This window comes from Salmo salar, chromosome 05, assembly GCF_965601325.2.
Source record: "Salmo salar chromosome 05, fSalSal1, whole genome shotgun sequence".
NCBI classification, from domain to species: domain Eukaryota; kingdom Metazoa; phylum Chordata; class Actinopteri; order Salmoniformes; family Salmonidae; genus Salmo; species Salmo salar.
The window spans coordinates 69,648,893-69,672,320 of NC_138295.1; the positions used below are offsets into that span (position 1 = coordinate 69,648,893).

Here is a 23,428-nt window from a genome sequence, read left to right on the forward strand (position 1 = left end):
GTAGAATATCTACACCAACACCACTGAGACATAGAACACTGCTACCTTGGAATATCTACACCAACACCACTGACACATAGAACACTGCTACTGTGGAATATCTACACCAACACCACATAGAACACTGCTACTGTAGAATATCTACACCAACACCACTGAGACATAGAACACTGCTACTGTGGAATATCTACACCAACACCACTGAGACATAGAACACTGCTACTGTGGAATATCTACACCAACACCACTGACACATAGAACACTGCTACAGTGGAATATCCACACCAACACCACTGAGACATAGAACACTGCTACTGTGGAATATCTACACCAACACCACTGAGACATAGAACACTGCTACTGTGGAATATCTACACCAACACCACATAGAACACTGCTACTGTGGAATATCTACACCAACACCACATAGAACACTGCTACTGTAGAATATCTACACCAACACCACTGAGACATAGAACACTGCTACTGTGGAATATCTACACCAACACCACATAGAGCACTGCTACTGTGGAATATCTACACCAACACCACATAGAACACTGCTACTGTGGAATATCTACACCAACACCACATAGAACACTGCTACTGTAGAATATCCACACCAACACCACATAGAACACTGCTACTGTGGAATATCTACACCAACACCACATAGAACACTGCTACTGTAGAATATCTACACCAACACCACTGAGACATAGAACACTGCTACCTTGGAATATCTACACCAACACCACTGACACATAGAACACTGCTACTGTGGAATATCTACACCAACACCACATAGAACACTGCTACTGTAGAATATCTACACCAACACCACTGAGACATAGAACACTGCTACTGTGGAATATCTACACCAACACCACTGAGACATAGAACACTGCTACTGTAGAATATCTACACCAACACCACATAGAACACTGCTACTGTGGAATATCTACACCAAAACCACATAGAACACTGCTACTGTAGAATATCTACACCAACACCACATAGAACACTGCTACTGTGGAATATCTACACCAACACCACTGACACATAGAACACTGCTACAGTGGAATATCCACACCAACACCACTGAGACATAGAACACTGCTACTGTGGAATATCTACACCAACACCACTGAGACATAGAACACTGCTACTGTGGAATATCTACACCAACACCACATAGAACACTGCTACTGTGGAATATCTACACCAACACCACTGAGACATAGAACACTGCTACTGTAGAATATCTACACCAACACCACATAGAACACTGCTACTGTAGAATATCTACACCAACACCACATAGAACACTGCTACTGTAGAATATCTACACCAACACCACATAGAACACTGCTACTGTGGAATATCTACACCAACACCACATAGAACACTGCTACTGTAGAATATCTACACCAACACCACATAGAACACTGCTACTGTGGAATATCTACACCAACACCACATAGAACACTGCTACTGTGGAATATCTACACCAACACCACATAGAACACTGCTACTGTAGAATATCTACACCAACACCACATAGAACACTGCTACTGTGGAATATCTACACCAACACCACTGAGACATAGAACACTGCTACTGTGGAATATCTACACCAACACCACATAGAACACTGCTACTGTGGAATATCTACACCAACACCACATAGAACACTGCTACTGTGGAATATCTACACCAACACCACATAGAACACTGCTACTGTGGAATATCTACACCAACACCACATAGAACACTGCTACTGTAGAATATCTACACCAACACCACATAGAACACTGCTACTGTAGAATATCTACACCAACACCACATAGAACACTGCTACTGTAGAATATCTACACCAACACCACATAGAACACTGCTACTGTGGAATATCTACACCAACACCACATAGAACACTGCTACTGTGGAATATCTACACCAACACCACTGACACATAGAACACTGCTACTGTAGAATATCCACACCAACACTACTGAGACATAGAACACGGCTTCTGTCAGAGTGTAGAGGACACTAGTAGATATTTGGTTATATTTTGTTGACATTTTTAATAATTACTGCATGGAGCAATTGCCCAGTCAAGTTGAGAGTGCTCATATTTATAGAGCCTGTTAGATTGGGGCGGCTCTCTCTACAACCGGCCTTCAGTGGATGGGAAGTGAGGACGCTCAAGATTATCCTGAAATAGAGACTGTTCCTGCCTCTACTGAGCTCAGAACCTCCACACACACACACACACACACACACACACACACACACACACACACACACACACACACACACTTTAAGTGTCATTGTATAACCAAGGGTAGTCTGTGTAGCTGAAGTAGGCTGTTGAGTCTCCCTGCTTGTCCATGGAAACTACACTAGCATGACGAGGACACTTAAGTGATAAATATACATAAAGTGTCTGTGTGTGTTTGTGTGCGTGCGTGCGTGCGTGTGTTGCGAGATCCCTTTTTTGGGGTTTAGGGCTTTCAAGCCTGTTTTAGCCAGGCCGCTATGTTGGCATGAAAGATTATGATTATAGAGATTTGCTGCTTTCAGTAGTTAGCCCCAGTGCACCCAAAGGTCACATCCACTACTTAATTGGACTACATGAGAATAGAACAGGACACACAGATACAAATTGCCACACAGACACACTTCCCCATAATTCCATCAAGGCCATGTTAGTCCCCAGTGCAGATGCCCAGTAGTGGATCATTGGAGACATCTGTCCATCCTGTCCCCATCAGCAGCCATGTGCCTCCCTCCCTTCCTCCCTATCCGTTCAGATGGCACAGAGAGAGAGGAAGACTGGTGCCAGGGGACTGCAAAGCTCTTTAATATGTTATGCTCCATGTGAGCCCTGCTGTTCTGGACTTAACTCTGACCGTGTGACGGAGAAAGCAAAGTCACTATGTCAAAGTAACTGCTAAATGTGCCCTCCAATCCCTTACAATTTGCTTGCCCTATTTATGCTACAACAAACACACACAGGCACACACACACTAACCTCCTCTGTGCAGCCACTGCCGTGAAATGATATTCCGTTTAGAAAAATTGGGATTAAAATGTGTTTTGACCTTGTTACTGGAGGGATGCACACACACACACACACACACACACACACACACACACACACACACACACACACACACACACACACACACACACACACACACACACACACACACACACACACACACACACACACACACACACACACACACACACACACACACACACACACACACACACACACACACACACACACACACACACACACACACACACCAGAGGTCTTACCTGTTTTTGAAAAGTACCAGCCCATCATTATCTTTCACAGGCATAACTTGTACCATACACACACAAACACACCTCCTCAATAAGGTGTTTAAAACAAATAAACCCACAGGTCATCCACCTTCCTTTTCAGTGTAGTTTCAATGGCAGCCAATTGACAAGGGTCCCCCTGTATGTAGACTGAATGTGTGTGTGTGTGTGTGTGTGTGTGTGTGTGTGTGTGTGTGTGTGTGTGTGTGTGTGTGTGTGTGTGTGTGTGTGTGTGTGTGTGTGTGTGTGTGTGTGAGACGGTAGACAGCAACACATGAGGACCACTTCACACCCATGGCTCCTCTCCCCTCCTGTCCTCTCCTCTCCTTTCCTCCCTCTCTCCCCTGTCAGAAATGTATTCATGTAATTAAGCTGCTAATACACCGTCAAGGAACTGGCTAATTCAGCAAGGAGGAATTAAAGGAATACGGAATGACTCATTAGCCAGCGGAGATGTTTTGTTGAGCATTCTCAATAAGGAATTTGGAATGCAATGAATCACTCCATGGTGTGAAGCAATTTGTCAGTCTATATCACACAGGCTATATATAAAAATGTACTCATACGTGTGTGTGAGAGAAGAGAGAGAGAGACAGAGAGTCAGGGAGAGAGTGAGAGAATGTGAGAGAGAGAAAACAAGAGAGAGAGACAGAAAGAGAGAGAAAACAAGAGAGAAAGAGAGAGAGAGAGAGAGAGACAGAGAGAGAGACAGAGAGAGAGAGAAAACAAGAGAGAGAAAGAGAGAGACAGAGAGAGGAACAGAGAGAGAGACAGAGAGAGAGTAACAGATGTAACAGATGTAATCCATTTCAAACAACCTGCCAGTGTGATAAAGGATGGCCCATTGTAAACATTTAGGTACTGTGGGCAAGATACTTAATTGCAATCAATGTTTATTCTGCAGCAAGCATAAAGAGGAAACTCCCCAACGCGCCATCCAGCGGAGCGGCCTATGAAAATGCTCGATATAGCAACAAAAAAAAAGAACATTAGGGACAGACAGCCTATAAAAGCAGCAGTTTTGAAGGCGTGACTAGAAAATGCCAGCCTTTACCAAATGCTTAATAGCCTGAGCATGAAAACATTCCACTGCTCATTGACACTCAAATTGGACTCTTTTGATCTGCTGTCTATGACACAGACACATATACATACAGATTGATTTGCTTATTTAAAGACATTAGCAATATAAAGGGAATTGGGGTTAGTGGACTTTCCTGGTGATATTCACTGCTATTATACATGATTCTCTCCATTTCTCTCCATTTTTCTTTCCATTTCTCCATCTTTCTCATCCTAAAAGGAGAAGAAAGGAGGAGAGTGCTTGGGCAGACGTGGGAAAGCAGTAGATGTTAGGAGAGCTGCAAGCTGCAAGGCTTGAGCCATGGAGAACTCACGTTTCTGATGGGCTAACTGTTTGGCAGGTCTGATTATACTGGAGGGAGGGAGGGAGGGAGGGAGGGAGGGAGGGAGGGAGGGAGGGAGGGAGGGAGGGAGGGAGGGAGGGAGGGAGGGAGGGAGGGAGGGAGGGAGGGAGGGAGGGAGGGAGGGAAGAACAGGGTTCAGTCAGTGGTCCTGGTCCAGCCCTAGATGAAGTGGATAATTGAGTAGGGAACAAACACCGCCAACCAACCTCGGAAGCCCCCTTTTGAAAAGAAAGAAAAGCTAGAGAGAATGATGGAGTGAGAGAGAGGGGAGAGGGAGAGAGAGGAGAGGGGTGAGCGGGTTGAGAAGGAGAGAGAAAATCCTAGCTTCCCTCGGGGGGAAAAATCTGCTATTGAAAAGCTATTAAACTTGCATTTAGCAGGATTGATTGGAAATGAAGAGGCCTATTAAAAGAGAGGGACAAGAGGACAATAGCGCGTCTCTGGCCGCCGTATGTTGCCCTCCTTTCACCAGCTTTTCTTTCCCCTGGAGAGCCCCCAGCCTGTCTGTTTAAGCACTCCCACCCAGAGAACCATTGGAGAGGGGCTTAGCACTGAGTGAATAGACCCCTCTTTATCTTCCCCCTGGCCCCCCCATTCTCCTATTGAAAGAGAGAGAGAGAGAAAGAAATAGAGAGAGAGAGAAAATAAAAAAACGAAGTAAGGTTCTTTCTTTTAAGGGAAAGGGAAAGATAAAGCCAGCCCGCTCTTTCTCTTCTCTACTTAGCCAACCAACTCTGTTCTCTCTCAGCCCTCTCCTCTCTTCATATCTCCCCCAATGGTTTAGCTCTACCTCTGGAGGGGAGCCATCTACTTCCCCTGCCAGTTGGGTTTGTAATACTCAATCTCCAGCATCGTGTGTGTGTTCGGTGTGTGTGTGTCCCATCCTTAAACACAGCAATGGATCAGACAGAGGCAGGTGTCTTGGTTGATGTTCAGCAGGCTCAGACGGATGCTTCCCCTGGGACACTTAATGAAGTTTTGATTGTTTAACATCCATTTTAACAAAAAGCTCCCCCAAAGAGTGGCAGATTTCTCTCCTCCGCAGTGTGCTTGTTTCGTGTCACCGCGCGGTGGCTGCCATATGGTCTGGGGAAAGAGTTAAATAAGTCATGAGGCAGCTGACTCTTCCTGCTCATCTCAGACACCATGTTAAAGGGAAAATACATCTTCTCAGCCTCCTCCATCCACCCCATGTAACAACATGGCAACACGTAAACAACAGAATGAACAGGCCAGTCCATTATGGGGCCAGGCTAAATAAGTAACGCTATTAGACTATATCATTACATGTTACTCATCAAACCCCCGTTCTTCCAACAGCTACCCAAGCAGCCTACTTTTCCCAGCAGCCCCAAGACCAGGTAGTGGTGTCTGGCCAATCGGTGACTCTGCCCTGTGTCATCGTGGGGTACCGAGGAATGGTGCAGTGGACCAAAGACGGCCTGGCGCTGGGTGGAGAGAGAGATCTGCCAGGTATCTGATCTGACCAACATGTTTCTGTGTGTCTCTCTCTCTGTCTCCCCCCTCACTAGCTCTGTCTCCCCCTCTATCTCTCTGTCTCCCACCCTCTCTCTGTCTCGCCCTCTCTCTCTCTCACCCTCTCTCTCTCTCTCTCTCTCCATTTCTCTCTCTGTCACCCCATCTCTCTCTTTGTCTTTCTCTCTCTGCCCCCCCCCCTCTCTCTCTCTGTCTCCCCATCTCCCTCTTTCTGTTTGTCTTTCTCTCTCACACTCTCGCTCCCCTACTTCTCTCTCTCTCTCTCTCCCCTGATCAATTCATGGTCTCATTAGGAAGCCTTGGCTCTCTGTCTGTCTGTCTACTCAAATTAATGGAGGTGGAGAGAAACAAATATACTGCAGACAGCCTCTCTACCGCAAACAGACAAAGAGTGTTTAATTTGTTGTTTAGCATTTTGAGGCTTTTGTACCAAGGTGAATAATCAATTGGCTGGTGTCACGCGCTGACATTTAGCTGTGTTCTGGACTAGTGGGAAGGTGGAGAGGCTTGGTGCTGACCTTAGACACTAGATCTTGATTTTGTCTGTGCTTTAAAGGACAGTCAGTCGCCTCACGCCCCAGTCTCACATGTAGCTGCTGCCTTCCCCTGGCCAGTCTCACGCTGCTCAGCCAACTGAACAGCTCAGTGTTTAACCAGGGGTGGTGCAGCACCATTTCCATTTATGTCTTGAAGGCCTCTGGCGTTTGTTTGTGGCGTGAGTCTGTTCATTTTGCAGTCTTTTCATTCCGGTTTGGGTTTGTTGTTCTGCTGTTGGTTGTTGGGTTTGTTTTCGTGTTTTCTTTCTCATTCTCTGACTCACTGTATTCCTTGTGTTGGCTTAATGCAGGGTGGACACGCTACTCCTTAATGGGCGACCCGCTATCAGGCGAGCACAGCTTGATGATCGACTCGGCAGAGCTGGCGGATGACGCCGTGTACGAGTGTCAGGCTACGCAGGCCGGGCTGCGCTCCCACCGAGCCAAGCTCACTGTTCTAGGTAAGATACACAGCTGCTGCACACACACCACAAACGGGCACACACAGGGGAACACACACCCTGATCTGCACAGCAGCCCTCCAGCCAAAACCTGCAGGTTGGCTCTACAGAGGGAGATTGTCAGGCACCCATCTTCATTATGGTTCTGACAGTCACACACACACACACACACACACACACACACACACACACACACACACACACACACACACACACACACACACACACACACACACACACACACACACACACACACACACACACACACACACACACACACACACACACACACAAAATGCTCACGGTTTCTATGTCTTGAGACTGTTTATGACATCACCTGCTGTTATCAGCTTTCACAAATAACACCTGGAAAATGTACTTACTGCCGTATATCAGCCCTGTAAATATTTTTCAAACCCAGCAGAGCCAGCAAAATAAATAATTTCCCTTCAGTATCGATAATCAAGACTGTGGAAGTCTAGGATAATGTGATTGCTGCAGTCACAAATGACTTGCATGGACACTTAAAAGTCAAGTTCTGCACAGTTAGCACATTTTACAGTGAGTCACAATATTTGTCAACCATGGGGCAGCTTTTACATTGACGCAATGTGAGTGATCTACATATTCACCAGGCATCCAGAGGTGGGGAGAGGAGGGTGGTGGTGGAGAGAGGGATGGCGGAGGGGAGGGTGAGAGGAGAGAGAGCGGCCCCTCGTGGGACTCCCAGACAGTGAAACACTGCTGGCACCTGGTGGCCGATGGGGGAACAGGTTGCAGCACATTCATTAGTCTTTACTGAACGTCTCTCTGATGATCTAGCAAATACACCCAACAAAGCAGAGAGACAGTTACAGAAGACACTGGAGCCCCAGCTCTATACACCAACAACTTGGCTAGGCTACTGTACTGTCTCCCCACTGCCCTGCTTGTTTCGGTCATTTTATGAGCTCGTTTAAGCAGCGAGACGAGGGCGAGAAGAAAAGGCAGCAAATGAAATGCTAATGAAAATCATGTGAATTCTGACGACCCATGATGAGGAACACTTCAACGACCACGCGCCTCTCAAGAGAGCACAGTGCAGCACAGTCAATGGAGATCACACCCACATACACACACCCACATACACCCACACAAACCCTGCTTCACAATGCCCGCACCGCACAGCACAGAGTGGAGGTGGGCGAGGATGGACTGTTTGATTGGTTAGCGTGAGCCACCTCCGCAGTCACACTGACCTTAGCCTTTGTGGACAGAAAAGGCGGTAGATGTTGTTTCCTCACGCCTTGTAGAACGTCCGCATTAAGAGAGGAACAAATCAAGCAGGGACCGGGGTGTGTGTGTGTAGGCCTGTTTCGAGAACACAGATGCACAGAGGCTAGAGTCTTGAAGTGTGTGTGTGTGTGTGTGTGTGTGTGGTGTGTGTGTGTGTGTGTGTGTGTGTGTGTGTGTGTGTGGAAATCAATGCAGCCAGATGAGACCAAAGCAATCCGGCGCATTCAAAGGAGTCAACGGCGGGAGAGCAGCCAAGGGAGTCGGCATGGAAATTAAAATCACCTAGCACTCGGATTCCATTAGTGTCCGGGCCGCGGTGGCGGAAAGACCTCTGACAATTCAGATACACACACACACACAGAAATTGGTTCAGCGGAGGGAGCAAGAGAGAGAGAGATAGATAGACCGGGGCGCAGGCCCGCTGCTGTTTACGTCTGCCGTTATTGGCTGGGGAGATAGACGCCTTCATCAGGGGTGGCACGCTCTGCTTGCCAGCAGCGTGTGCGAAACCATGCAAATAAATGAACAAATAAGCAATTCAGATGAAACATCACTGGGCAACAGTGGGAGTAAAAGAGAGTACTAATGCCAGTCTCAATGTTAAGAAGGAAAATGAAATAGCTCTTCTGTTTTTTTCTTCTCAAAGCCAAATGTTGTCAGTTTCCATTCCAGTCTACAAAGTAGAAACACACCTCGCGAACCAACACGATGATGAAAGAATATTGTTTTCTCTGTGTGCAGTGGATGAATTGATGCAGCGTTAACACATCACATTAATCTCACTAGATGTTCCTCTCATTCAGAAGCTCTGTACTGTAAAAGGAGCTTTCAGTTTGGTGGGTTGTTTCTCTCTAACATGAATGCGTTGTGTTTCCTCCTTCTCTCCCTGTAGTTCCCCCCACAGACCCGGTGGTGGAGGGGGGTCCTATCATACGTGTGAAGGCCCACACACCCTACAACCTCACCTGCCGCGCCTCGGGGGCCAAGCCTGCCGCCGAGATCACCTGGTACAGAGACGGAGAGGTCATGGACACGGCCATATACTCCAAGGTACAGAAAGACTACAGCACAATCAGATAACAGGTTGGGCCAGGGCAGGTTAGAGAGAGCAGGGCCATGCCCAACCTCATCAGGATCCACTAACACCCACACAACACCAACACAGCACAGCAGAGTACAGCAGAGCCCATCTCAGCAGGTAAGGCAAGGTACATCAGCTACTCAAAATGCAGCAACTTTCTCTCAGGGCAGAATACAGAAGCCAACACGTCCTTTTCCGTTTCTCTGTTTTCTATTTCTCTCTCTTTCTCTCTCAGGACTTGTTCTTTCTCTCCCTACCTCCCTCTCTGCAGTCCCCCTCCCCTTTTTCACTCATACCTGAACCCCCTCCTCTCTCCCCTACTCCCCCTCCCCTCGCACTCTAATGCACCGACACTACAGTATAACTGGAGCATGCCAAAGCTCAGACAGGCATGAGCGTTTGATACAGTAGAATTTCTGCCAAGGAGAAATCACCCACAACAATGCCAAAACACAATGGGGGGATGCGCCAGAGCGTGAACCAGCCGCAGTAGGGAAAGAGTCACATTTGTCATGCTCTCTGACCACGCTAAACTATGCTAAACGACACATTTAAGGAGACTAGAGCCCACAGTGGAGAAAAGGAGGGGCACAGGAAGGGAGAGAAAGAGATAGGGAGAGAGAAAGTGGGAGTAAAATAAAGAAGGGTGGGAGATACTGAGATACAGATCACTGAAAGAAAGAAAACGGGTGCTTTTAGAGAGGAGGAAGGCTAGAGGAGGTGAGTGGGAGGTAGAGAGGGGGAGAGGTGGCTTGGGGCAGAGTGAGGGGTGGTGACAGGGAGTGATGCGACTCGATCTAGCGTAAAAATGCTTTTTGTGTCTGGCTGAGGAAGTGATTCATTGATTCAGCTGTCTGTTTGTCCGTCCATCCAGGGAATGGGCTCTGCTCTGCCCTTGCCCTTTTCCAGAGCTGCCTGTGAGACAACCCTCCCCCGGTCCCCCCTCCTCACGGCTAAGCCCAGAAATACAGACACAGACACCTCTGCCATTACTGCACACTGTCTGACAGCCCTGTGCGTGTGTGTGTGTGGTGTGTGTGCGTGTGCGTGCGTTTTTTTGTGTGTCCTTCGAATGCGATGGGTGATATCTCCAGAATCTACCCCTTTCCTCACTTAGGAGTATTGATTCCTGTGAGCAATAAATAGATCTCAAAGATGATGACAAACAAGGAGCGCTGACTGGGAGCACTCTCAGAAATGTGGGAACAGCACATATCCCCAGGCGCATCATAAAATATATGATTTAACTGCCATGCCAATGGACTGGATGGCAATTTGAATGCCTCACACGTCAGAAAGTTAGGTCCCGCAGTGTCACACAGACACCTAGAGGGGGAAGACTCAGCAGGGCCTTACATGAGGCTACACCTATTCTATACCTTACTTCCCTACTTAAACCACCAAAATATATTAATTCATGGATCTAACCCAAGAGGTGAAATAAGGACTCATAACTCCCTCTGCATGTTTAACAGCTGTCTCTTGTCTGTCTTGACCATTGAGATGTACAGTAAACATCGTAGATGTCTTATCTCCATGTCTCTGGTCTGTCTCTCCTAGACGCGGATGGCGGATGGGAAGAGGGAACTGGCTGTCAGTATGCTTCCTGTGGTGCCGGAGGACAAGGACTCTGGCCGTACCTACACCTGCCGCGTCCTCAACCCTGCCGCCCCCGCTGGACTCCAGACCTCGGTCACCATCAACGTCCAGCGTGAGTGTCCTCAGTGACGCTTAGTGTCCCCTACAGTCGTCCAGCGTGATGGGGGACACACCTCGGGTACAACACTCTGTAGTGCCCTCGTCCTAGTGATGGGGACACACCTCGGGTACAACACTCTGTAGTGCCCTAGTCCCAGTGATTGGGACACACCTCGGGTACAACACTCTGTAGTGCCCTAGTCCTAGTGATGGGGACACACCTCAGGTACAACACTCAGAGGATGGAGAACTCAGTCAAATACATTCAACTACCAACTATCACACTTGCATACTACTTAATATGTACTGATGTATTGTCCATGGACACTAGTATGCTATTGTGGATATTGGGACATAGTCCTATAGGTAAAGTTTATAGTGACAAATATACTGCCAATAACGACTAGGTAGTAGCCTATACACATATATCATCTATAATATATTTATTTATATACTTTAGGCATTAGTTGAGGGCTTTGGTTGAATAAATACATTTCACCCAGCACCACTTTAGAGTTAATGGAAGAGTGGTTAGTTCTGCCTGCCTGCACATGCACTCGCTCACCCTTCAATGATTCATACACTAACCTCTCTGTGACAAACACACCCCCCTTCATATAGGTCCTAGCTCAGTGACACATACCTCCAGTGTTCCCAGAGCTTCCTTTAGTACTGTTGTCCTGTTCCTTCTCCCTTGACTGACACATATTCAGCCTTCATATACTGTAGAATCCTCCATAGTGATAGATACGACACATACTATGTTCACCTCTCAGTAATGTTGTGTGCTCCCCTCCATCCTGCAGACCCCCCATCAGTGACCCTGTCCGTCCAGCCCCAGACTGTCATGGAGGGAGCCAAGGTTCTGTTCATCTGCTCTGCCTCTGCCAACCCTGAGATCACAGGATACAGGTAAAAAACAGCACCTCAACCTTCACTTTGTTGGGTTCATTTCTTTCATAGTGTGTACTGCACTATTATGGAACTATTATCCTTTTAGTTGGTCCAGTTTGGACTTTATCATTATGGCACAACTCAAAATTATCTAGTGACCCAAAGTGACATGGTAACCCAATATCTTCTGGTAAACCAAAGTGATCTTGTAACCCAATGATGTGGTAAATTGACCTTCCAACTTTATGTGAGCTGGTAAATTGACCTTCTAACCCTATGTGATGTGGTAAATTGACCTTCTAACCCTATGTGATGTGGTAAATTGACATTCTAACCCTATGTGATGTGGTAAATTGACCTTCTAACCCTATGTGATGTGGTAAATTGACATTCTAACCCTATGTGATGTGGTAAATTGACATTCTAACCATATATGATGTGGTAAATTGACCTTCTAACCATATATGATGTGGTAAATTGACCTTCTAACCCTATGTGATGTGGTAAATTGACATTCTAACCCTATGTGATGTGGTAAATTGACATTCTAACCATATATGATGTGGTAAATTGACATTCTAACCCTATGTGATGTGGTAAATTGACCTTCTAACCCTATGTGATGTGGTAAATTGACATTCTAACCCTATGTGATGTGGTAAATTGACATTCTAACCATATATGATGTGGTAAATTGACCTTCTAACCCTATGTGATGTGGTAAATTGACATTCTAACCATATATGATGTGGTAAATTGACATTCTAACCCTATGTGATGTGGTAAATTGACCTTCTAACCCTATGTGATGTGGTAAATTGACATTCTAACCCTATGTGATGTGGTAAATTGACATTCTAACCATATATGATGTGGTAAATTGACCTTCTAACCCTATGTGATGTGGTAAATTGACATTCTAACCCTATGTGATGTGGTAAATTGACATTCTAACCCTATGTGATGTGGTAAATTGACATTCTAACCCTATGTGATGTGGTAAATTGACATTCTAACCCTATGTGATGTGGTAAATTGACATTCTAACCCTATGTGATGTGGTAAATTGACATTCTAACCCTATGTGATGTGGTGATCTGGTGGTCCAGGTGGTCCAAGGGAGGAGTCCCCATCTCGGAGGCGAACGGGGACAGCCTGGAGGTGACGGTAGACCACTCGTACTTCACAGACCCTGTCTCCTGTGAGGTGTCCAACTCAGTAGGCAGCACCAACGTCAGCACCCTGGTGGATGTACAATGTGAGTGGAGCACATCAGTGTATCATAGTACTGTACTAGTAGCCTATAGTGTAATCCAAGTAGTGTGTCTGTGAACACGTTCACCCTCGTCGCAGGAGTTATCGTGTCTTTGGAGGATACTGTGTAATGTGCTTTTTGCTTTGAAAATGCCTTAGGGGATATGCTAAAGTCATAATGAATGGTGAATAGGGGCTGTATTAGTTCTGAGGGTGTCCTGGGCTTCTCTACAGTTGGTCCCAGGCTGCTGTCGGAGCCCAAGCCCATGAACGTGGACATTGGGATGGACGCTGCCTTCACCTGCACCTGGACAGGCAACCCTCCCCTCACCCTGGCCTGGACCAAACAGGGCTCCAGCGTAGTAAGACAAGTAGCTCAATCAATACTTATACTGTGTGTGCGTGTCTGTGTGTGTGTGTGTGTGTGTGTAATGAGAGAAAGCCCTCAGACATCAGAGCTAAACCTTCAGAGGCAGTGTATGTGATGATTGTCAGGTTCTCACCCTGCTGAGAGCAGGGGAGGTGACACTCTGTCATAACAATGTGACCACTAAATCAATCACATCCACAGTTGAGACACACTAGTTAAAAACCAGCCGACACATTTCACATCCCACTCCGAGAACAGCTTCTCAAACCGCTCCTCAACCCGGACCAAGACACAACACAAAGAACATCCAGGGAGGATTATGTGAGGTAGCTTACAAACAGCACAGTTCCACCTTTAGTTTGCGTCATCCTGGTTCAAGGTCTCCCACCCCACCCCAGGCAACACTATCAGCGCTATCTCCAGGGAGCCTCTCTCCCGGTCTTTCATCGGATTTCAGAGGCAGCTTTTGCTAAAAACGCCACCGCTAAAGAGAAGAAAGCTGCAGGCCAGCAGGCGATGCTATAAAAGCCATGCTGTCATCTCCATCTCCCAGAGTGAACCAACTCTCTCCGGAAGAAAAAAACAGGCAGTGCTCTCTATCCACACACACCGCGGCCACCACGCCTCACACAGCTACCAGTAATGGATTCATTAGGTTACTCTATAATTGTGGTTGAATAAAACAATGGAGATTGGGAGTGAAAGGACGGAGGGAGGGAGAGGAGGGGCGTAGAGGGAGAGTAAATTGATTAATCACAGCTTGATGGAATGGTGGGATCAATGAGCTAACGAGTGCGCAAGTGTAGAGCGAACTGTAGCAGCCTCTAAAGGCTACGGCCCACTCACACCATGATAACGTTATGCTCTGCTGGCAACGTTTAATTAGGACAATCTCCACAGCAGCATGGTCACTCCAGAGGAGCCTGGCTGTAGCTGGAGTCAGAGCAGCAGTGGCTGGAGTGCTTAATGTCTGTGACTAAAGCCACAGCGTTGTCACCACCATTAAATTAAACTGAAACAGAGTGTAGGAGCTGGAGAGACTGTACGTAGGGCCACATCCGTGCTGCTGCAACAACAGTCCCAATGAACTGCTGCTAAAAAGACACTCACTCTCTCCCCTCCCTCTCCTCTTATCCCTCCTGTCCACCCCTCTCTCTCTATTTTCCCCTCTCCCTCCCCTCCTCGCTCTCCTACCCCTCCTCTCCCTCCGCAGGTGCTCAGTAATGGCAACACCCTGCAGCTGAAGGCTGTCACCCAGGAGGATGCTGGGACGTATACCTGCAAGGCCATCGTCCCCCGCATCGGTGTGGCTGAGAGGGACGTCACGCTCACTGTCAACGGTAAGTCTCATATGAGTCTCAATAGTCTGAAAATAGGGCTAATTCAATAGCACTTTCAACATGTTTTTGGTTGACTTTTAGATGTAGAATATTAAAGATGCACATTTGGTATTATCTATGTAGAATGTTTACTCAAGCATAATGTGTCACCCATCTGACAATGCATCTGTGTTTAATATGTCAATGTCTCAAAATCTCCCTCTATTTCTCTCCCCCACATCTCTCTCACAAAAACACTTTCTCTCTCTCTCTCTCTCTCTCTCCAGGCCCACCTATCATTACAGCGGACGCCACACAGCACGCTGTCAAGCACTCCAAGGGCAAGCTAGAGTGCCTGGTGGGAAACAGCCCCCCGCCTGACAAGATTGTAAGTGAGCCTCTTGTCTTTTCCTGTCTTTCCTGTTTCAATGTTGTGTGTGTGTGTGTGCGTGCATGCATGTGCTCACGCACACAAGCGTGTGCACATTTAATACACACTGAATCCCCCCACCTACACACACACACACACACATCATCATCTCTTCACCACTCAATGGGGATGAGAGAGGGAGAGAGAACAGAAAGGTAACTAGACCGGGGGGGGGGGGCCTTCTGCAGGCTGCAGCCAAACCACATGGCTCAATTAGCGCTGCATCCATCAGGCCTCGGTGGGCTGACCCCGTTGTGACCCTGGGTGCATGGGCAGCTCTGACAGAGGCTAATTAGGGTCCGAGTGGGAGTGAGAGGCAGGCACCCCGTAGACCTTACCTAGCAGCAGGAGAGAGGCTTCAGCACCGACAGGAGTATCCTACACAGCCTCACAGGTCTGGCAGGGCTTACCTCCAGGGAAAGACGTAGGAGGCAATTTATACCTACGGCCCTTAGCAATGTCAGCCAGGTGGATGGAGAGGGAGGAAAACAGAGAGAGGGAAAGAGAGAGGGAGGGAGGGTGGTTGGTTGGTTAGAGGGTACCTGTGATTGATCTAAGCATGGGAAGTACTGGTTGATCTGAGCTCTGACAGCGCTGCTAGCCACTCACCTGTTGTTCATCTCCCATCTTTCTCACTAGGTGTGGACATTTGGAGACGTGACCCTCTCCTCGGGCTCCTCGGGTCGTTTCTCTGTCCAGACGGTGACCAGCGACCACGGGGTCCTGTCCTCCCTGGTCCTGTCTGAGACCCTGGCCCAGGACTTCCAGCTCCGCTACAACTGCACCGCATGGAACCGCTTCGGCACAGGCACCGCGCTGGTCACCCTCAAGGAGCAAGGTACGGGTAGGAACTGGACAGGGGTCCTTATTATCTATCATCTCACACAGTCAGCATGACCAGTCTCACTAAGACGAGCACTGTGGAGAGACGGTGCTGGGAAGAGAGAGGGGTTAGATGAGGTCAAAGTAGAACTCCAATTGAGTGCTTATCTTAATTATACTATTTTAATCAATATAATTTAATCAGCAGATGGTGGGCCTTAATGAATACATTGGGCCCATAACATATATCGATCGGGGACTAAAGTCAATTAGATCAGGCCACAGGTGTCCCAGGGCCGAGCCGCCGGCGGTCCCTAAGCTCCCTCTCTCTCTCTAAGTGTGTGAGAGCCACCCTCTTCAAATTTACTTAAACCACAAATTACTTACTCACACACACACATATGCACACACAAACACACACTATGCACACTGGAGTTGGCGGAGGTAAGGAAGGAAGGCCTTTGTTGCAGTAGACACCAAAAATAAGGTCCTCGCCAGCAATTTACATCAAGGCAGCTCAGCCGGGGTCTCGGGAGAGTTGAGCGGTGCGCCGTATCTCTCTCCTGGAATCTCTAATTAGATTACTGTCTATTGCTTCATTGCATGTCAGGCCTTGTTACCCTTCTTCCAGAGAGATTAGACACAATAGCCGAGGCTGTGGGGACGCAGGGGACTCTAAGTGTGTGTGTGCATGTGCGTGTGTGTTTCTGAGGGACCATGAGGCTTACTGCAGATGAATTTATATAGGAGCAGGCGTTGGCAGAGATTAGTTGGGGGGGAATGAGTAGAGTGGCGTTAGAAGAGGAGACTGGATCTGGTCCTGCCTGTCTCTGATCAGTAGCAAGATCCTGACACTTCTCTCTTTTCCTCTCTCTCGCTCTCTCTCTCTCTCCTCAAAGAGGCCCTGCCCATGATGATCATCATTGGGGCGGCGGTGGGCGGAGGGTGTGTCCTGCTCATCTGTGTCGTCACCCTGGTCTCTCTCTGCTGCAGGCACACCGGGAAAGGTGAGGTCGAAGGTCAGATATGGGCCATACTGGGGTTGGGCTATATTCCATGTCAATTCACCCTATTCAAGGAAATGAATTGACATTCAGTAAATGACTATTCACTCAATATTTTTCAATCAATGTGAACTGACTGAATTGAAATAGAACTGACCCCAACCCTTAGCAATGCATGGCTAGTTTCAACTTCATAAAAGGAGCACAATCAAATCCATTTCTATAAAGGCAACAGGCATGAAAAGCAGTTTTAGAATCGTTTCTAAATCACCTGTCTCTTTTGAATCCTTACAGGTAAAAAGTGCACACGCCTCTCAAAGAGTGACATCAGAGTTCAGATTGTGCACAGCGACCACAACGCTACCCGTGGCAACGATGATGAGGAGGATGTCAAGGAGCCCATGGTAAATGCCTCCGTTCAATCACTTTCAGTAGGTTTTCAAATACCTTTTCTTCTTTATATAACAGATATGTGATGATACACAATACAGTCATTTTGTCGTGCTCATGTTTGTCGGAGTCTAAGATGTTCCACCTTTGTAATTGTAGGGCCTGTTGTTTCCCCCACAGGCCCCCAACAGCAGTGAGTCTCCTGGGACGTCCCGGACGGAACACAGTGACCTACTGGAGGAGGACGAGGACGAGAGGTCCGACATCAAGGTAAAAACCGTAAGGAGAAACACTCACTTATACAATGTCTATACAATTTACATGCATGGGAAAAATGGCAAACATTTGTTGAGCATTGGTTGCATGTGCTGTTTTGCTGGGTGTTTTGAACATTTTTGAAATCTCTATATACATACTGTATCTTTAAAAGCGGTTGAACAACTTAACACCCTGTTGTTATTTCCTCTCCCCTCAGGACCCCACTAACGGTTACTACAACGTGCATGCTCACGAGGACCGGGTTATCCGCAGTGGTTTCTCAGATTACGTGCCCAACCCCCGTCCTGTCTACACGCCATCCCAGCTGCCCTCCCCCAGCCCGCTCTTCGGCCAGCACACAGTTGTGGCAGCCACACAGCCCCGCATCTACGACTTCTCCCACCGCTACGCCACCACCACAGGGGCCCGCTCCACCTACGAGCAGCAGCAGGCAGCGGCAGCCCAGCCCGGAGCAATCTACCCCACCGACCCCGTCTACAGCGGCTCTGCCTACCTGCCCACCGCCGCCACGTACGGCCGAGCCTTCACCAGCTACGTCAAGCCCGCCTCCTACGAGAAGGTGGATGCCTACGATCAATCGGACCAGGCCAGCAAGGTGTCTAGTTCCTCCCGTTTCTCATATGCATCATCGCAGGTCTCCTCCCAGCAGTCCGACTATGGACGGCCGTCACAACGCATGCAGACTCACGTCTGATTGGACAGCGGAACAGGGGGTGGAGCGCGGAGGGCCATATAAAGGGGAAGCATTGGTCATCTCTATAGGAGTTGTGGCCAGACTAACATGAGGAGAGAGGACTGGATGGCTGGTCCTTCTGGACATGTTTTGGAAGGAGATGTAGGTGACAGGGATTGCCTTCCTTATTTGTTATTCAGTTGTCATTCTGCGATTGAATGGTCCCAATGGAGCCCCAATGGAGTCAATGATTGTGATGTGCCACTCACATTCCCCATCAATAAATAATCTACTACAGTGTCTGCTACTTCAGAGATGAGCCTGCTATTCTGTCCTGGCACTGGTTTTGTTTTACCAGTGAGGGGATGGGAGGAAGGCAAACTGGAAATCACCAGACAGGAGCATCTCATGACTTTGGGTGGCCTAAACTAACTGGATTCTGGAGCATAGCTAACATTTCTCAAAAAGAACAGACTGCTCAGACAAATAGAACTTATAACAGACTATGAACAAAATAAAAAATACAGATGTCTTCGTTTAAAAAAAAAAAAGAAAAGTCAACACATTGTGGTCATTTGGTGTTTGTCGGCATGTGAAAGGAGTTCTAAGCACATTCGTGTCTCTCTATCCATTTAAAGAAGCCTGAGCTCCACAATGGCAGCCATAAACCGTTCGGCAAAACAATACGTTTGGCTTGTGTGTGGGTTATTGGGAAGTGAAAGCAGAGTGAGGTATGGAGAGAATGTGTATCCTAACCTTCGCCTAATAGAGAGACAGCCTGTGTGTTATCGTTCTACCCTGGTGGACAAGAAAAGGAAATGGAAAAACCCAAAGATGGTGAGCTACAGTACATAGCAGTGTATTGAAAGAGTTAGGGATAAAGATGAATTCCTCTGAGTACTGTATTACTTCTGTGTTTACCAGATCGCAAAATGGAAACTATTTCCAGAACAATCAGAGAATGTTGTTTGTAAAATGGTGGCAATCTTGAACTTGAATAATCTCAAGGTGCAGTCTCAACTTGAACAGGCTAAGATGGGTTCTACTTGTGAAACTGTCCCTCTTCAGACACCATCCACACTCCAGTCATGACACAATCAAGTAGCTTCAATATGTTTACAAAAACACAGTACTACCCTGAAATACTGACTAGATCAACTGTACAAATGGGTGAAGAAGCCCCATTCTTTCTCTGTTGCATGCAGATGATGTGTCTAGTGAAACTCTTCAGCATTTCTTTTCCATGTCCATTATGCTTGTTTGAGAGACTGCTTACTGCACCTGGCTCAGTTGCATTCCGGTTCTGGACACTACTGGAACCCTGTACTGCCATTTTGTGTCGAGAGCCGCGCTACCGGTCAGTCGGCCCAATTGGAGAACATACGTCTCTAAGTGAACCAAGTGATTTCAAAAAAGATCATCGCTCGTCTTTATTTTTATATAAGCCTTAATGTACAGCTTGTAAGCTGCTTTACTGTAAAGTATCTTTATATTATATATACACATAAATCTATATCTTGATTGATTTTATTTGGGTCCACAATTTTTCTCTTTCTGTTCCGTTGTTCATCAATCACTGAATGCAGAAAGAGGAACTATGCTTTTTGGGAACACAACTAATTGCCATTTGTTGGTTTGGTTCATTTTGTTTTTTAATTATGTATTAAGGATTTTATTTGCTAAAAATGAGCTATTGTTGCTTGTAACTTTGTACACATATTTATATTTAAATAAAACCATTTCAGATAAAGACCAGCGTGGTTTGAGTACTGTACTGTACGTTGGCACGGTGAGGAGATGCTGTGTGTGTGTGTGTGTGTGTGTGTGTGTGTGTGTCATGGGAGAACAGGTACAAACAAAGCTGCTTATGTACCGAAGTTGATGAATACATAAATTAGAAGAGCTGTCTATGTTGATTCTCCTATTCCCGTGGTGGAGCGTCGCTTTTAATGAAGACAGATGTGATTGTAGATCCCCCCACTGTCTGTGTATCCACCTCCCTACACCCACACACCCAGCTCCCCTGGTAACAGGATATTGCTGTGACAAATCTAGGTATAATGTGACAATATCAGCTTGTCATGTCACCTCGGTCTCTTGTTACATCTCGTCTCCAGGTAGACATGCTAGTCACGGCAGGGAGGAGACGAGTGCTATGAGAGCTCCACATTCACTACAGGCTGCTGTGTAAAGGGACATGACCCCACAATAGACTCAGATAATACTTACTATGCAATACCTATTATAGAGACACAAGTCGGTCAATTACAAAATGGAGGTAATTGACATGCAGAAGATTCAGGTAAAGTATGTTTATTGTGTAGGATTCATAAATGTTATATTTTTTTGTATGCCTCATTTTTATATATCTTCAACCTTTAACAATTAAAATCTCTTCAGCACTTCATCATTTACAAACATAATGGAGATCTTTGGGTTTTCAAGTCACAGTAAATGTACAAATACAAGCCAAAATAGAGAGTGAAAGAAAACCAATGAAGAATCTGAACAGTTAAAAGCAGGACCAGGATTGTCCAATAAGAAGTCCACTGTTTGAGAGGGGTGAGAAGAACTCATTGTGTTGCTCCGTGCAAACAGCTAAAGCCAATTGATTTTCTTGAGCTGCCGTACGTAGGGGAGTGAAGACCCGCATCACCCTCAGCTCAACGGGCAAATGGAGACCATTTTAGCTAGCCGGTATATTGAGTTCTCCTAGAATACTAATGTGAGGAAAATGGCCAAGCATCTATAGGAATTGATAGGAACCTCCGAATTGCACTGTGCCCATTGACTCTCAAAGAGGAAGAGACGAAGCGAGAGGTTTTACTCTGGTCAAAATCTGTCCACGAAAATAAGTCCAAGGTGTCAAATTTGGTCAACAAACATTTTCTTATTGCTAATTTGCTATGTGCCGCTTATTTGATCAAATATAAGTTTTGTAATAGTTTGGTTATTACGAATGCACTGATATAAGTGGAAGCATGTGGCCTTTCTGCAACTTACCCAAAACAACTTTATATCAGAGTTGTGCCTATTGTCACAGAGGACTCATCATAGATATAACCCATTTATCATGGGCATTGCCATTGAGGGCTTCCACCATTTTAAATTAGTCAACTGGGTGGGGATTCTAGAGTTCATCCAATGAAGAAAATTGACTACTTTAAAATGGAGATAGCTAGGGTTGAGCAGTATACCGTATCCCGGGGTATTTAGAAATACGCTCGGTATGATTTTCCAATACAGTTGTTTTTGAATATTTGTACTTCTTAAATAAATATCTGCATTCAACTTATGCACTAGGTAATAGATAAAGCAGATCGTATTCATCATTTCCCCTGTTACATTATTTTTCACTATGACGCTTACATGTACTAGTTTCACAAAACAGCTGTTTGAGCCAGTTACAAACAAGCACAACAAACAAAACAGGAGCTTTGTGAGATGATTCACTCCTGCTTCACCATTTCCTGGTTGCTAAAACTAAATGTTTTCCTAATTTCAGTTTATGTGACAAAATAAGCTAGTATGGTGCAGTGATTCTCTACACTAAACCGCTGTGAAATATACAGCATTTTCCATAACCAAGAATATTGTTTCAGTTGTTTGACGATGGTTATACAAAACAAAGTCGGAGACGCAAAAACAAAACTTAATAACGAGAAACATAAAAATAGCCCACATAGAACAGATCTACCGCTTCTTAGACTTGCTTTCAAGCAGAATGATAGATCTATAACTCACATTTGATCAGGTACCCCCAAAAAAGTAAATATTTCCATTTTAAGTGAGGTAATCAATTCACAGGAAATGTACTGCGTGCCAGCTAGATATCTTATTACTATTAAGTTAAAGACGTGCCAAATACATTATTTCCAGGTTTTGCTAACTTGATAATGTTAGCTAAGTGGCTAACATTAGCTTAACATATCAAGCTTATTGGTAACAGCAGCAGAGACAATCCCCTCCTGGACTAAGATCCCTGCAGTCTAAAATTCATTTTGTGGGTGCTGCAAACTGCACTTTGAGATACAGTTGAAGTCAGAAGTTTATATACACCTTAGCCAAATACATTTAAACATTTTTCACAATTCCTGTCATTTAATCCTAGTAAAAATTCCTCTTAGGTCAGTTAGGATCACCACTTTATTTTAAAAAAAAATGTGAAATGTAATTTTCTGATTTATTTCAGCTTGTATTTCTTTCATCACATTCCCAGTGGGTCAGAGGCTTACATACACTCAATTAGTATTTGGTAACATTGCCTTTAAATTGTTGAACTTGGGTCAAACGTTTCGGGTGGCCTTCCAGAAGCTTCCCACAATAAGTTGGGTTAATTTTGGCACATTCCTCCTGACAGTGCTGGTGAAACTGAGTCAGGTTTGTAGGCCTCCTTGCTCGCACACAAATGTTCTAAAGGATTGAGGTCAAGGCTTTGTGATGGCCACTCCAATATCTTGACTTTGTTGTCATTAAGCCATTTTGCCACGACTTGGAAGTATGCTTGGGGTCATTGTCCATTTGGAAGACTCATTTGCGACCAAGCTTTAACTTCCTGACTGATGTCTTGAGATGTTGCTTCAATATATCTACATCATTTTTCCTGCCTCATGATGCCATCTATTTTGTGAAGTGCACCAGTCCTTCCTGCAGCAAAGCAC

The 23,428-nt window shown here is 46.1% G+C and overlaps 1 protein-coding gene across 16 annotated transcripts in view; it reads left to right on the forward strand.

The window, feature by feature from the left end:
- Positions 1-20,517, forward strand: part of kirrel3l (kirre like nephrin family adhesion molecule 3, like) — a 56,947-nt gene extending 36,430 nt beyond the window's left edge. The window contains exons 2-15 of one of the 16 annotated variants that reach the window (XM_014201460.3): positions 6,105-6,257; positions 7,129-7,278; positions 9,446-9,603; positions 11,195-11,345; positions 12,139-12,244; positions 13,336-13,484; positions 13,715-13,851; positions 15,064-15,190; positions 15,457-15,557; positions 16,239-16,443; positions 17,321-17,440; positions 17,720-17,856; positions 17,975-18,094; positions 18,291-20,517. In XM_014201460.3, coding sequence (XP_014056935.1) covers positions 6,105-6,257; positions 7,129-7,278; positions 9,446-9,603; positions 11,195-11,345; positions 12,139-12,244; positions 13,336-13,484; positions 13,715-13,851; positions 15,064-15,190; positions 15,457-15,557; positions 16,239-16,443; positions 17,321-17,440; positions 17,720-17,856; positions 17,975-18,094; positions 18,291-18,788 — 2,312 coding nt within the window. In that variant the 3' untranslated portion in view covers positions 18,789-20,517. The remainder of the gene's footprint in view (positions 1-6,104; positions 6,258-7,128; positions 7,279-9,445; positions 9,604-11,194; positions 11,346-12,138; positions 12,245-13,335; positions 13,485-13,714; positions 13,852-15,063; positions 15,191-15,456; positions 15,558-16,238; positions 16,444-17,320; positions 17,441-17,719; positions 17,857-17,974; positions 18,095-18,290) is intronic. The other 15 variants (XM_082975461.1, XM_082975462.1, XM_082975458.1 and 12 more) reach the window with 15 other exon arrangements.
- The last annotated feature ends 2,911 nt before the right edge of the window (positions 20,518-23,428 follow it).